General features: G+C 31.0%; 1 protein-coding gene across 1 annotated transcript; it reads right to left on the bottom strand.

Annotated features, from left to right (window-relative positions):
* Nucleotides 1–9466: 9466 nt before the first annotated feature.
* LOC131048778 (uncharacterized) lies at nucleotides 9467–10806 on the bottom strand. The gene is made up of 2 exons (XM_059210124.1): nucleotides 10689–10806; nucleotides 9467–9906 (listed from the first exon to the last, which is right to left on the bottom strand). The coding sequence occupies exons 1-2, from the start codon at nucleotides 10804–10806 to the stop codon at nucleotides 9467–9469; spliced, it is 558 nt and encodes a 185-aa protein (XP_059066107.1).
* Between the last annotated feature and the right edge of the window lie 2187 nt (nucleotides 10807–12993).

Here is a 12993-nt window from a genome sequence, read left to right as displayed (position 1 = left end):
TTCAATTCTAAAGATTGCATTGAAGATAGCTTGGATTGCAAATCAGAGGACACATCTCATACTTTACTTTATATTCTCTTGTTATTTGAACTTAAGGCATTTGAAAGGCCTAAGTATTGTATGTAGATATGACTGAGATGATACTTACAAATTCTTATTGAATAAAGAATCTTTATCTCTATTTAGAAATCTCGTGTTCATAATGACATAATTGGAAATGATCATTCTGAGCTAAGAACGGAATAGTGGAAGTAAATAGACTTATTAAGGGAATTACGAGTTTATTTAAGAATAAAGGTTATTTCATTTTATTATGGAATATAGAACGTTTTACATCTTTACATTTTGGTAACAGAGCACTAGGTTTGAAACACTAAGGCCTATGACCATTACGCTAAAAAAGCATTCCTTGATACAGGAATTGTTGAATTGCAATAGGTTCTAGAACTTTTAGAGCAAGATCAAGTAACAAGAATGAAAGACTTGACCAAATTCTTGATCTTTTGAATCAGTAAAATACTAGGAAGGATGGAATTGAATAAAGAAGCTTGAAGAGTTGGTGAGGTTTGAAATGAACAACCTCGACGGGAAGAACAACCTAGTAATGAATTTCCTAGAGATGAGGAACAACCTGATCATTGACTTAGGATTGAAGGGGAGATAGATAAAGAATTGAAAAGGACAATCTCACCTAAGTTCGATGGTAAGACCATTGGTGATGGTGTTGAAGCTTAGGTAATTGAGATGGAGAAGTATTTTGAACTTCATAACATGACAAATGAAACTAAAGCAGTAGGGGCTGCTTATCAGCTTACTAGAGAAGTTGTGACATAGTGGGACAATGAGAAATTAGAGAAGGGAAAGGGAATCTTTCCTACCAAAATTCTTGGAAACAAGACTAGTCTAACTATCCTTAACAAGGAGATGAAAGAAAAAAAAGAATGTCTATATGAGCATCTTCCTTCTAAGTTTATAGTAATTAGTTCAGATGAGTCAGAAGGATATACCCCATTGACTCCATGAGTAGAGATATATATTTATGTGATATCATTTATAAACAAATGATAAATAAAGTCGTTATTATGCCCAATCAATATGGTGCCAGAATAAGCAGAGGAAGAGTATCTCCTAGACTTAGCACATTTATATGGACACATATCTTGGATAATAGTCTCTTGAATAGAGATGAGCACTTTTAAGTATGTTTCTTATACAGTAGAGTTGTAGTTGAGATCTTATTTAATACAACAATGACAGTTACCATAAGAACCTAGACGGATTGGATGCTTGAATTATTAAATTATGTTCCTAGAATAGTATTGTTCTAACTTATTCTTGTGAAAGATATAGATACTATTCTATTATACTCTATGTCTATAGTAGGTATTATATGGAGGTACTATATGGATAGAAATTGTGGATATTATGGATGAAACCTTCATAAGGACTTCTTTTTCTATTTTATGCTCAAGTTACGTGGTCCTTGTTGACACAACAACGAAACTGTTGGTACTAAGTTTGATATTCTCTCTAGCCTACTTTGGAAAGGATACCCCAAGGTGTTGTAACTCTGCCTCACATGTGACTACTCTTAGTCACACAATTCATGATATATATCCAGTTTTATGCTTTGTTTGGTTTATTGATGAATTCTTTGGTTTTTGGTTATTTGGATTTGTCTTTTCTTAAGCCAATCATATTTTTCTTTTGTAAGCAGACAAGTCACCAATTTTCTATCTCTATTTTTGTGGCCCTTGGTCACACTTGACTTATTGTTTCATTGTGCACATTTTATAGTTTACTTTGAAATTGATCGTTATTCTCTTAATCCTTATGGTGGCTAATATAATGTTTAAAAAATTTAGTGATTTTTGATTTGCATATTGTATTCATTCCCTATCATGTTCATGGTGAATCCTTGATAGAATGTACAAGGGAGTAGAAGTCGGAGAGTATGCCAAGCATAGTTGTTTGTATTAGTTAGGACAAAAATACTATGTATGTGTAAAACTTTTAGTTTGAGTGACTTCAATATGAGAAACAAGTGTGTAGGTCTCTCAAAGGTTTATATATATTTAGAAGATAGACAAATTTGTGTTCTTACTATCCTTGAGATCATGTTATCATTTATGATCTCTTTTGTTAATTAAAAGTTGGTGATGGAGTCTTGGACATCCAAGTACAAGTTGTCTTTGACGAAAAGACAAATTTTGATTTAGTTGAGTATAGGTTGCATTAGTATATGCTCAACATGTGCTATTACATTAAAATTTTCTATTATTATGATTACCTTGTTAGTTGTCGATTAAAGGTGTACCTAGTAGTTCCAAAATATTTATGGATTGTTAAAAGTCAGAGGACTAAAATGAAGTTAGTTAGTTGGAATATTTGGAATTTTTGGAATTCGAAGAGAATCAAATGATGGATTCTCTTAAGCCAAGAAAATATTTATCTAACATAGTTAATTTAATGTCAAACTTGAGATAGTAATTATTGTGGATTCACTTGGAAGAGAAACATTACCTAAAGGATAAGAAATCTTTGGAAGTAGATTTTACAGATCATAGATAGATATGAGATAGGACTTGATGGTGACTAAGAATTTTACCGGAGGATGTACTCACTTAGAGATAGAAACTTAAGGAAATTAATATTGCATACACCTTATTTAGAACATTCAGAAGTGACAAAGATGGTAACTGAATTGAGAATTTTGTATTTTTGGCCTAAACACAAGAAAATAGGTGATTGAGTATGTGGTAAAGTGTTTGGAATGCCAGCGAGTGAAAGCTGAGAATGTTCATCTGGGAGGACTTTTATTTCAACGTGTTATACCTAAGTATAAGTGGCAAGTAACCAGTATGGATTTTATCCAAGGGTTACATATGAGCAAAAACAAGCATGATATCAACTTAGTAGTTGTTGATAAGTTGAGAAAAGTTGCACATTTCATACCTAGAAATCTTAAGGATGAACCATTGACTCTTGCGAATAAATTTGAGCAAGAGATATTCCGATTGCATGGTGTACAAGAAACCATTATCTTAGATAAGGATACTAGAATGACATCTAGATTATGGACAACATTGAATGTAGCTTTGGGAACCAAACTAAACTTTAGTTTGGTATATATCATCCTCAGAATGATGGCCAAACGAAAAGGGTTAATCAAGTTGTGGAGGATATTCTACGGATGTATTGCATGGATCAGAAATAGAAGTGGGAGAAGTATTTGCCTCTAGTTGAGTTTACATATAACAACTCTTTTCACGCATCTTTAGGGATGACACCTTTTGAGGCACTCTATGGATGAAAGTATCAAACACCCATTAGTTGAGATAGAATGGAAGATAGGATCATTATTATTCCTAATTTTCTCAAATAAATGAATAAGTAGATGAAGTTAACCAGGACAATATTGAAGGAGGCACCGAAAGATAGAAAAGCTATTCTAATAGAAATAAGACTTTTAGATAGTTTGTTGTAGGAGATAAAGTCTTTTGAGGATCCAGCCTCATAAGAGCTCTATCTCATTTGGGAAATCATCAAAGTTGGTACCTAGATAGGTGGGATCCTTTGATGTGCTGGAAGTTATAAATCCAGTTACAAGATCAATAAGTAGATGAAGTTAACCAGGACAATATTGAAGGAGGCACCGATAGACAGAAAAGCTATTCTAATAGAAATAAGACTTTTAGATAGTTTGTTGTAGGAGATAAAGTCTTTTGAGGATCCAGCCTCATAAGAGCTTTATCTCATTTGGGAAATCATCAAAGTTGGTACCTAGATAGGTGGGATCCTTTGATGTGCTGGAAGTTATAAATCCAGTTACAAGATCCAGGGGTGGTGCTAGTGGAGTCGATCTGAAACCTAGATAAACATAGTGTGAAGCTATGTAGCAAGATTTCATTTAGTATAAGGTCCAGTGGGAACAATATTCTGAGGATAGTGCTACATGGGAGGATGGTGAGATGATTGACGGTCATTTTCCTCATTTGTTTTCTTAGACTAGTATTTTCTTAATGCATGAGATAGGTCTTGATACTCTGATTTTGATTCACATGTTTTAAACTTGGATAGCATGGATGCTATTGTTATTGTTTATGTTTTGATTTGAGACTATGATGTATGGTTAATATTTTATGATGTTGGAATACTATGTGCTTATTGATAGATAATCAGACATCAGGACAATACCTCTTCCAAGAGGGGAAGGATGTTGGAATACTTTGATTGCAGTTCGGTTATATCAGTCTAACAACTGCAATGAGTTAAGAAGGAAAGTCATTGGGTTTAATATGGACTATTAGACGTGGTGCATTTGGTTTTCCACATGCCTTGCTAACTTGGGTGTATTGTGTAGTTGGCACAAGAAACAGTCGATGATGGTTAAGATGAGCCCAAAACTAGGAGGAATTATAGTTCGAAAATAGCATAAATAAGACTATTACAACACATTAAAAAAAATAGAGAATAGAAGGGAGAGAAGACGGTATTGTGGAAAAGAGATAAATTTGCAGAGTATAGAAAATATAGAGGTATGAATAGAGAATGGAATTATAGAGTAGTAAGTAGAGAAGAGAGAACTCTTGAGATAGAATAGCCTAGAGGGGAAAAGCATTGGAAAATGGATGTATTGTAGATAGTTTTGGGAGAAGTTATTAGTGATCATAACAGACTTGGATCATATTCCAGAGGTAGGATCTATTCTAGCAAGTTTTGTTGTAGAGATCTAAAAGATAAAAGGATGTTCTATTTTGTTTAGATTTATACAATAATAAAATGAAGAAATTAGAATCACGCTATTAGATTTCTTGATATGAAACCATTTTAAATTGTTTTAAAATACGTTCATGTAAATAAAGATGCAATAATGAAATATTTTCTTAAAGTTTGTTGATAAACATAGTGAAACTCATAGAAATTAGATCACCAAACCCTCTAGAAATGGAGTAACAACATAGAGAGAGTTTGTGTGTTATAAACTTTGAATTTGAACCACAAAGAAGATGAAATGTTAGGATAATGAATTATTAAATATTGAAGCTTATTTTGATTTTGTAAAGAAAAGAGTTACACTTCCATATTTGATCCTTGCATTAGAAGTTATGATGATTATATGGTACTTCATTTGAAAAGCCATATAGGTATGCGCATTATGAATTTTCATTTTATTAAATGTTGTTATGAAGAATTACTAAAATCAGTTAGTTGAATTCATAAATCATGAAAAACCACATATTAGTATCAAACTAAATATGTTATTTGAGAAAGAGGTAAACAAACCAAAACACATGGAAAGATAGAGAACTTAGGCAATCTAAATGTGGAAATTCAAAACCATAAGAAATAGAATTCAAGTTAATGATTATGCTATTTAAATATATGATAAATGAATAAAAGAATCTGTACTCATTTTTTATTCAATTTTTCTGTAAAGATACATACATGTGTTACACCTTCGTATTTTTTTTAATTCTTTATTTACAAGAAAAGATAGAAGCAAAAGATTATTTTCTTATTAGATGTAATTGGTTATGGACAAAATATTGTTCCTTATATATCTATTTAACGAAAGATTGTTTTCTTTAAATATTATAATTTTATCATGTGAAGAATAGGAAGCTAGAATTGAGAAAAGAAAGATTCTCTTCCATGTACTTTGTTCTAATTTCATATGAATATAGAAAAGCTAGATATTCTTGTTTGTTGGAAAGATTACCTTCCAGGACGGGTGCCGAATGTGGAATCATTGAGAGAAAATTTTTCTTTTCCAAACTATCATTTATTTCTATGCATGACATTTTACTCGAGTAACTTATTGACCATTGAAATAGATGGATTTATTTATGCTCTCTACCATATCCTTGATTAATCTTGCTTGTTTCTTAATGGAATTAGAAAATAGAAAATGCATGTATTATTCTAGGCACGCACTAGATTCCATCTTTTCTATCGCATTATTTTTGCTAAGCAATTCATGCAGGGTCGGGTATTCTTGATTGACCAAGAATTACGAGGAAGTGTAAGCTTCAAGGTTGGGTGGAAAAAGCACCTGAATCTTGTTCTCGTCTTCAATTCTAAAGATTGCATTGAAGATAGCTTGGATTTCATATCAAAGGATGCATCTCATCCTTTAATTTATATTCTCTTGTTATTTGAACTTAAGGCATTTTAAAGGCCTAAGTATTGTATGTAGATATGATTGAGATACTACTTACATATTCTTATTGAATAAAGAATCCTTATCTCTTTTTAGAAATCTCGTGTTTATAATGACATAATTGGAAATGATCATTTTGAGCTAAGAATGAAATAGTGGAAGTAAATAGACTTATTAAGGGAATTATTAGTTTATTTAAGAATAAAGGGTATTTCATTTTATAATGGAATATAGAACGTTTTACGTCTTTACAAAGATTCATGGACATAAGTATATAGGGATGTAGCTATTAACACGACATTGTTAAATCAACATAACCTTTATGATAGCACACAAACCATTAAGAGGGATTTATGTATAGGCTTTCATAATAACCAAAACATAAATGACAACTTGCTACCTTAAATAAGACTTATTTTATTCCAATTTGGCTAGAGATATTGAACTAAACTTTGTAGATTTAAACTTCACTCATGCCTTTAAAGGGTCTCAATTCCATTATAATATTTTGAACAATAGAAGCCACATTTCGGGGCACACCTGATAAAGAAAATTAGAAAAGTTGGTAAGCCTTGCAATGTACGTAGAAGTATAAATTCCTATAACTCTTCTAATGCCAAAATCCATGCCAAATCTCCTTCCAAATGCCTACAATCTACCAAACAACCTAGTGTTAGTCTTACACTATGCATGGAGAACTCCTTCGATGCCAATGTAAAAAAATCCCTAGCCTCTTTCATGCAATGTGGCTGAGGTATTAAGGAAAATAAAACTTAACTTTTAAATGTCTTAGAATTCAAACACAATGAAATTAACTTTTAACCTTTTTAGGGAATGCTACTTAAGACTCTTGGTTCACATGGCTTGTGCCTTTAGGAGTTATATTAAAAAAATGACTTGTAGAATCTTTTGAAATCCCTAGTCAACTTCTTGTGTCAAAATGACACAAGTATGTTAATTTTATAACTCTTTTTATCATTGCCATAGAAACTATTTTTTTATAAAGGATTAATGTTTTCATCTTTGTCTCCTATTGGAGGGACATTCATTATAATTTTTGTAGAGGAGTCCCTAAGGAGTCATATTGAGTCCTCCTTTCACATTCATTATGCCTATTTTATAGGAGGAGTCACTAAGGATTCATTATGAATCCTCTTTCCTTCTTTCACTAACACACAATTATTTCATTTTCGCTTTTTTTCTAAGGAATTTTCTTTCATGAAGTTGATTTTCTCTAGTTATGAGAAATTTATTTGTTTGTGCATTAGTACCTCATAAAGACTTGTATTGAGGACTTGTATATGCATCTATCCATACATTCATCATTAAACTTTTAAATTCTCCCTAAATTGTACTTAAGTGAAGATGTTAGAGTAAAATGGGAAAATCATTTTATTAATTAATTAATCATCAATTAACTAGTTAGGTTCACTATTTACTTTATTACACTAAAGATAACTTAATAAGTGATTTTCTATTTTTATCTCATTGTATAGGATGAGGACACTTGTCATGATCTAATTAAATCCTCATCTAGGGTTTCTTTTTCTTTTTTATTTTATAAAAATTCATTATTCATCATTATAATGATGGAGTACATTAATTCATTATGGAGAATCCTATTCATTTTTTTTAATATATTTAATTCTCAAGCTGACATAGCACAATTAATTTCTTTTATCTCTCCATGTGATAGGTTTTTTTATTGTAGGTAGTTCCTAAGAGTTGTGGAATTCAACAATCAAATCCAACATTATCCCCATAGCTCTATCAAGGAAAAACAAAAAAAAATTAATTAAGTAATTTTTTTATATATGAGGTGTTCCATGTGGATGGTGAAGGGTAGACCGTATTGTCATAATAGATAGATATTGCTATTTTTATCTTGCAAGGACGAACATGGATGAATCATAATTACCTAGAAACTAGTCTAATAATTCACATATCTCATTAATATTTAATAATATCTTAAAATCAACTTTGAAATAGGCGATTTAAGTACATGATAAAAACAAAATTGATACTAAATATTGAATGCAAAAGAGGTAGAAATCCAAAAGATACAAAGATGTCCAAAAAAAATGGATGTTTCATAGACATCATAAAATAAATGATATTAATAAAAAGAATATATTGGAAGGGTGTTATAAATAAAATATCATTAGGTAGAAATGATAATAGAAATACTATTTAATTGTTAATTTGATACAGTGAATTTTTTATTGATTGAATTTTACAAAATTTAGGAATTAAAATTATAGGATAACTTTCATAAGATTACAACTAGAAGAAAAAGGTTTTTTATCTTCTGATTTTTTTAAGTATTTATAAAAATGAACAATAAAATAAAGATGGATAATTCAAAAAATCAAGTCTAAACAAGTTTTTGTCTTTTAATAATTTTTTTTTTTAAATGAAATCTCACATAGAAGAGTGGGAAAAAACTTCACTTAAATTTTCTGCCCACAAACCAATAGAATGAATACATGATTATGAAGGCTTGTCATAAAAAATTTAATGGACTATTATTTCTCATAATTTCTTACATTTTAAACTTTACATTTAATTCATATAAACGACCTTCTTATATATGACTACATCATATGTCTCATCCATCTATCATTGAAATAGTCAACAATTTAATAACCTTCTTAAAACCAAAATTAATATACAAATCCATCCAAAAAAAAAAAAAAAACCCTAAAAATTAAAAAATTTAAATTCTTAATCCAACCGAAATATGAAATTAATGACTTGACTAATAAATAGCACCCTGAAATATCCAGATAAAAAAATGAAAAGATAGAAGGCCCAAACAAAAAACCCTAACTAATAATTTTGTAGAAACGAAACCAAAGTTCACAATAGTACTAATTTATTATTATTGGATGGTTTAAATGCCTATGGCTATAATAGTTACACATGGACAAAATAAAGCCTACTAGTAAGCTGATAGCCTATGAAATATGAATTATCCATTAACCAAGAACTATCTTAACGTGCTGCTATAAGTACATCATCTTCTTGTCAATGACTTTGAACACCACTCTAATTGCAAAATAAACTCAACTACTTAGATCTCATTTAAAAATTCTCCATGGTTACATCATCATCCTCTCTAATAATCTATCATGGTAGTCCAGTTTTTTTCTTACACCACCTGAATTACATGCTTACTGCAACTACACCCTACGGTGTTAGTTCTGGAAGAAAGCTATAAAAAAATAAAGGATACATCTTAGGTTCCAACGTAGTCAGCAAATGACTTAAACTGCAATGGAGTAAATATGGGCTTTGCCTAGTTTAAAAGGCACCCACACCTAAGAAATCAATGAAGGGAATCTCCCCTCTATTATGTTGTTCATTCTCTTCTAGTTTCTGCCCAGATTCCTCCACCATATTGTTCGGTGGAGAAGCAACATTCAGAAAATTATAGTAAGTGATAACCTCTGTTTTCTGAGGAGATAAAATGAAAGGTAACATTAATTTAAGACTGTAGCTCTTGCTATTGCTATTACAAGGGTCCCCAGTACCGTCCAAATTATCACATCTTTTCAAGTCATGAAGTTTTACTTGTTCCAGTGCACTGTCCACTTCACTACTGATTCCCGAGCCCGAGCCTTCAAATAGCATGGATGATGCATTTGATACTGATTTTGTTGGTCTGATGTTTTCAGACAGGTAGGGAAATAATTTCCACTTCCTTTCTTCTACTGAACTGTTTTCAGGGTTAGAAATGTGCCCTGAACAAACAAAACATTGGTAACAGTCATAAACTATGCAAATTTTAACTTAAACTAAGACAGATAAGAGACGTTGAGAATCTACATTAAAACTCAATTTATTAAGAAAATAATATTGTCTATTATTGTTTCAGAATTTTCTTGTGTTGAATACATAAAATAAATTAACAAACAAACTGCAAAACAATAAGATCTAGCAGAATAGAGAGAAAGTTTGAGAGCAAAACTATTTCATTGATTTACAAATTAAGGAAGTACAAAATATAAAGCTTCTGTGAAAGCATAAAATAGAGGATAAGAGGGGTGAAATTGGAAACAAAAGAGATGAAAGCCATAAATTTGGATACAACAGATTGAAAGCTCGATATCCTCCTTAGTTAGCTTAGAAACCAAGCAATCTATAGTTTTTAGCCATAAATCATGTATAAAACAAGATGCAATAGCAGCTTCCTCTAAATTAGAATAGATAAAACATGTTGCAGTTCTTCTTATCCAAAAAACATGGGTAAATCAGGTTTGTAAATTACGCTAACAAAAAAATACATTGTTGTGTCAAATAGGAGCCCAATTTGAGGAATGGACCATCAATAAAAATAAATTGTGGAGATACTATAAGGAGATTGCACCCACTAGACAAAAAGTAAGATATAACGGTAAATTCTATCAAACTGCTGCAGGAAGGTGGAGATAGTCACTGTCAAATGTTTAAATTGTTGTGTATCCTCAGTTGTTTAGATTTGAATCATAGAAGAATTTCCATATGAAGAGGAGACTTAGCCAACCTTGAAGGGTTTGAGAAAGGCCCACAATAAAGAAAATTTTGTACGTCCCTGATCTATAGGAGATTGTAAGGAGCAGATTGAAGAATGGCATCAAGTTATATGAAATTTCAGATTCCATTTTTCATGGGTAAGAGATACGATAATTGGTCAATTAACTTGAAGACTTTATTTTGTTCTCAAGAACTAATGGAGGTGGTTGAGAAAGGTTTTAGAGAACTATTAGATTGAATCACACTCAAAAGGATGAATTAAGAGAAAACAAAATAAAGATGCAAAAGCCTTGCAACTGACTCAACAAGATATGGAAGAAATAATATTTCAGAGAATTAAGAATGTCACTATATCAAAACAAGCATGGGAAATACTATGCATGACATATCAAGATTCGTCACAGGTAAAAATAACTAAATTACAAGCACCTAGAAGGAATTTTGAAATTCTTCAAATCAATGATTCTAATTTCGTAGATCAATTTTCAGCTAGAGTCGTGGATATTGTGAATCAAATTAGATTAAATGGTGATGAGTTATCACATCCTAAATTTGTTGAAAATATTTTGAGAAGTTTTGCAATCAAGTTTGATTTTATTGTGTTTGTCATTGAAAAAACTAAAGATCTATCAAAATTATTTATAGATCAATTGTTTGTATCATTATTATCTCATGAATACGGGATAAATAGAGATAATAATACTTCATTAGAGAATGCATTTAGATATCAAATGCAATTTGACAAAGGTAGAGGAAGAGGAAATTCAAGATTCAAAGGAAGATGTAGACACAATTCACAAAGAGAAGAAAGAAGAAGTCTTGAACTTGGATGAAGAGGAAGTCAAATATTTAGAGGCCGCAATAATAATCAACCATCGCTAAGGTATGATAAGTCAAATATTTAATGTTAGTATTGCAAAAAGTTTGGACACGTTGCAAATGAATGTCAAAAGAAACAGGTAGATGCTGGAAAACAAAATGTAGATACAAGAAGACAGAGTGCATTTTTTTCTAAATGTAGTCCAGATACAATGTTTATTACATGTCATGTAGCTTAGAAGAGTTCAAGTAATATTTGGATTCTAGATAGTGTTTGTAGTAACAACATGATAGGAAATAAGGAATTGTTTGAAGCCTTGGATACTTTGATCAAAATAGAAGAAGTGAAATTGGGCAACAATAATGTTGTGGAAGTTGTTGGTAAGGGTGCAATCAATGTGGTAACAAAACTTTGTAATAATTCTATTCTTGATGTTTTCTTTGTACTTGGTTTAAAACGTAACCTCATAAGTGTATGACAACTTGTACAAAAAGGTTACAAAGTTATTTTTGAGTATATAAGTGTGTTGTTCTTAATGCACCTCCTAACAACATGATGATTGCAAATGTTGGAATGACAAGTAACATGATGTTTCCATTGCAAATGAAGAGTGGAATGGTAAGAGAATCTGAAACAAATTTCAAGGTAACATGTCAATATCAAGCTTGGGTATGGTTTTGGAGGTATAGTCATATTCACTTCAAAGGATTGAGATTGTTGCAAAGAAAGGAAATGGTAAGAGGTATACCCCCAATTGAAGAGCCTTCAAATTCTTGTGAATGTTGTATTTTGGCTAAACAACACAAAGAACATTTTCCAAAAGAAATGGCATATAGAGCATGAGCACTTTTAGAATTTGTGCATATTAATTTATGCGGTCTAATGTAAAAACCGTCAATAGAGGGGAGCATTTAGTTTCTAACATTCATTGATTATTTTAGGAGAGAGAGATGGGTTTATTTTCGAAAGTATAAATCTGAAGCATTTGGAAAGTTCAAGGACTTCAAGGAATTGGTTGAAAAACAAAGTGGCCTATTCATCAAGGCATTAATATCCAATATAGATGTGAATACAAATCAAATGAGTTTTTAGATTATCTCAAGTTTCATGGAATATAGAATTATTCTACTACAAGTTACACACCTTAATAAAATGGCGTTTTGAGAAAGGAAGAATGGAACAATAATGGAGATGGCAAGAAGTATGTTGAAAGGTAATAATTTACCTAAAAAATATTTGGTTGAAGTAGTAGCTTGTGTAGTTTATATTTTGAATAGATTCTCAACAAAAGTGTGAAGGATAGGATCCTAGAATAAGCATGGAGTGGTAGCTCTCGTAGTGTATCTCATTTCAAAATATTTAGATGTGTTGCATTTGTATATGTGCCAAAGGAAACAAAAACAAGTTAGTTAATAGAAGTGAGAAATGTATCTTTTTTGTGAAAAATCTAAAGCATATAAGTTGTATAATCATCTCACAAAAAAATTCATCATAA

The sequence above is a fragment of the Cryptomeria japonica genome, chromosome 8 (assembly GCF_030272615.1).
Source record: "Cryptomeria japonica chromosome 8, Sugi_1.0, whole genome shotgun sequence".
Taxonomy (NCBI): Eukaryota; Viridiplantae; Streptophyta; class Pinopsida; order Cupressales; family Cupressaceae; genus Cryptomeria; species Cryptomeria japonica.
The sequence above is the reverse complement of the archived record's forward strand: the minus strand, read 5'-3'. Positions and strand labels throughout refer to the sequence as shown.

Coding starts and splice junctions, on each gene's coding strand:
- LOC131048778 (XM_059210124.1), bottom strand. CDS start 10,806: ATGGAATCTGAAATTTCATATAACTTGATGCCATTCTTCAATCTGCTC. Junction 9,907..10,688: donor CCTTTCTCAAACCCTTCAAG/GTTGGCTAAGTC, acceptor TTGTTTGTTCAG/GGCACATTTCTAACCCTGAA.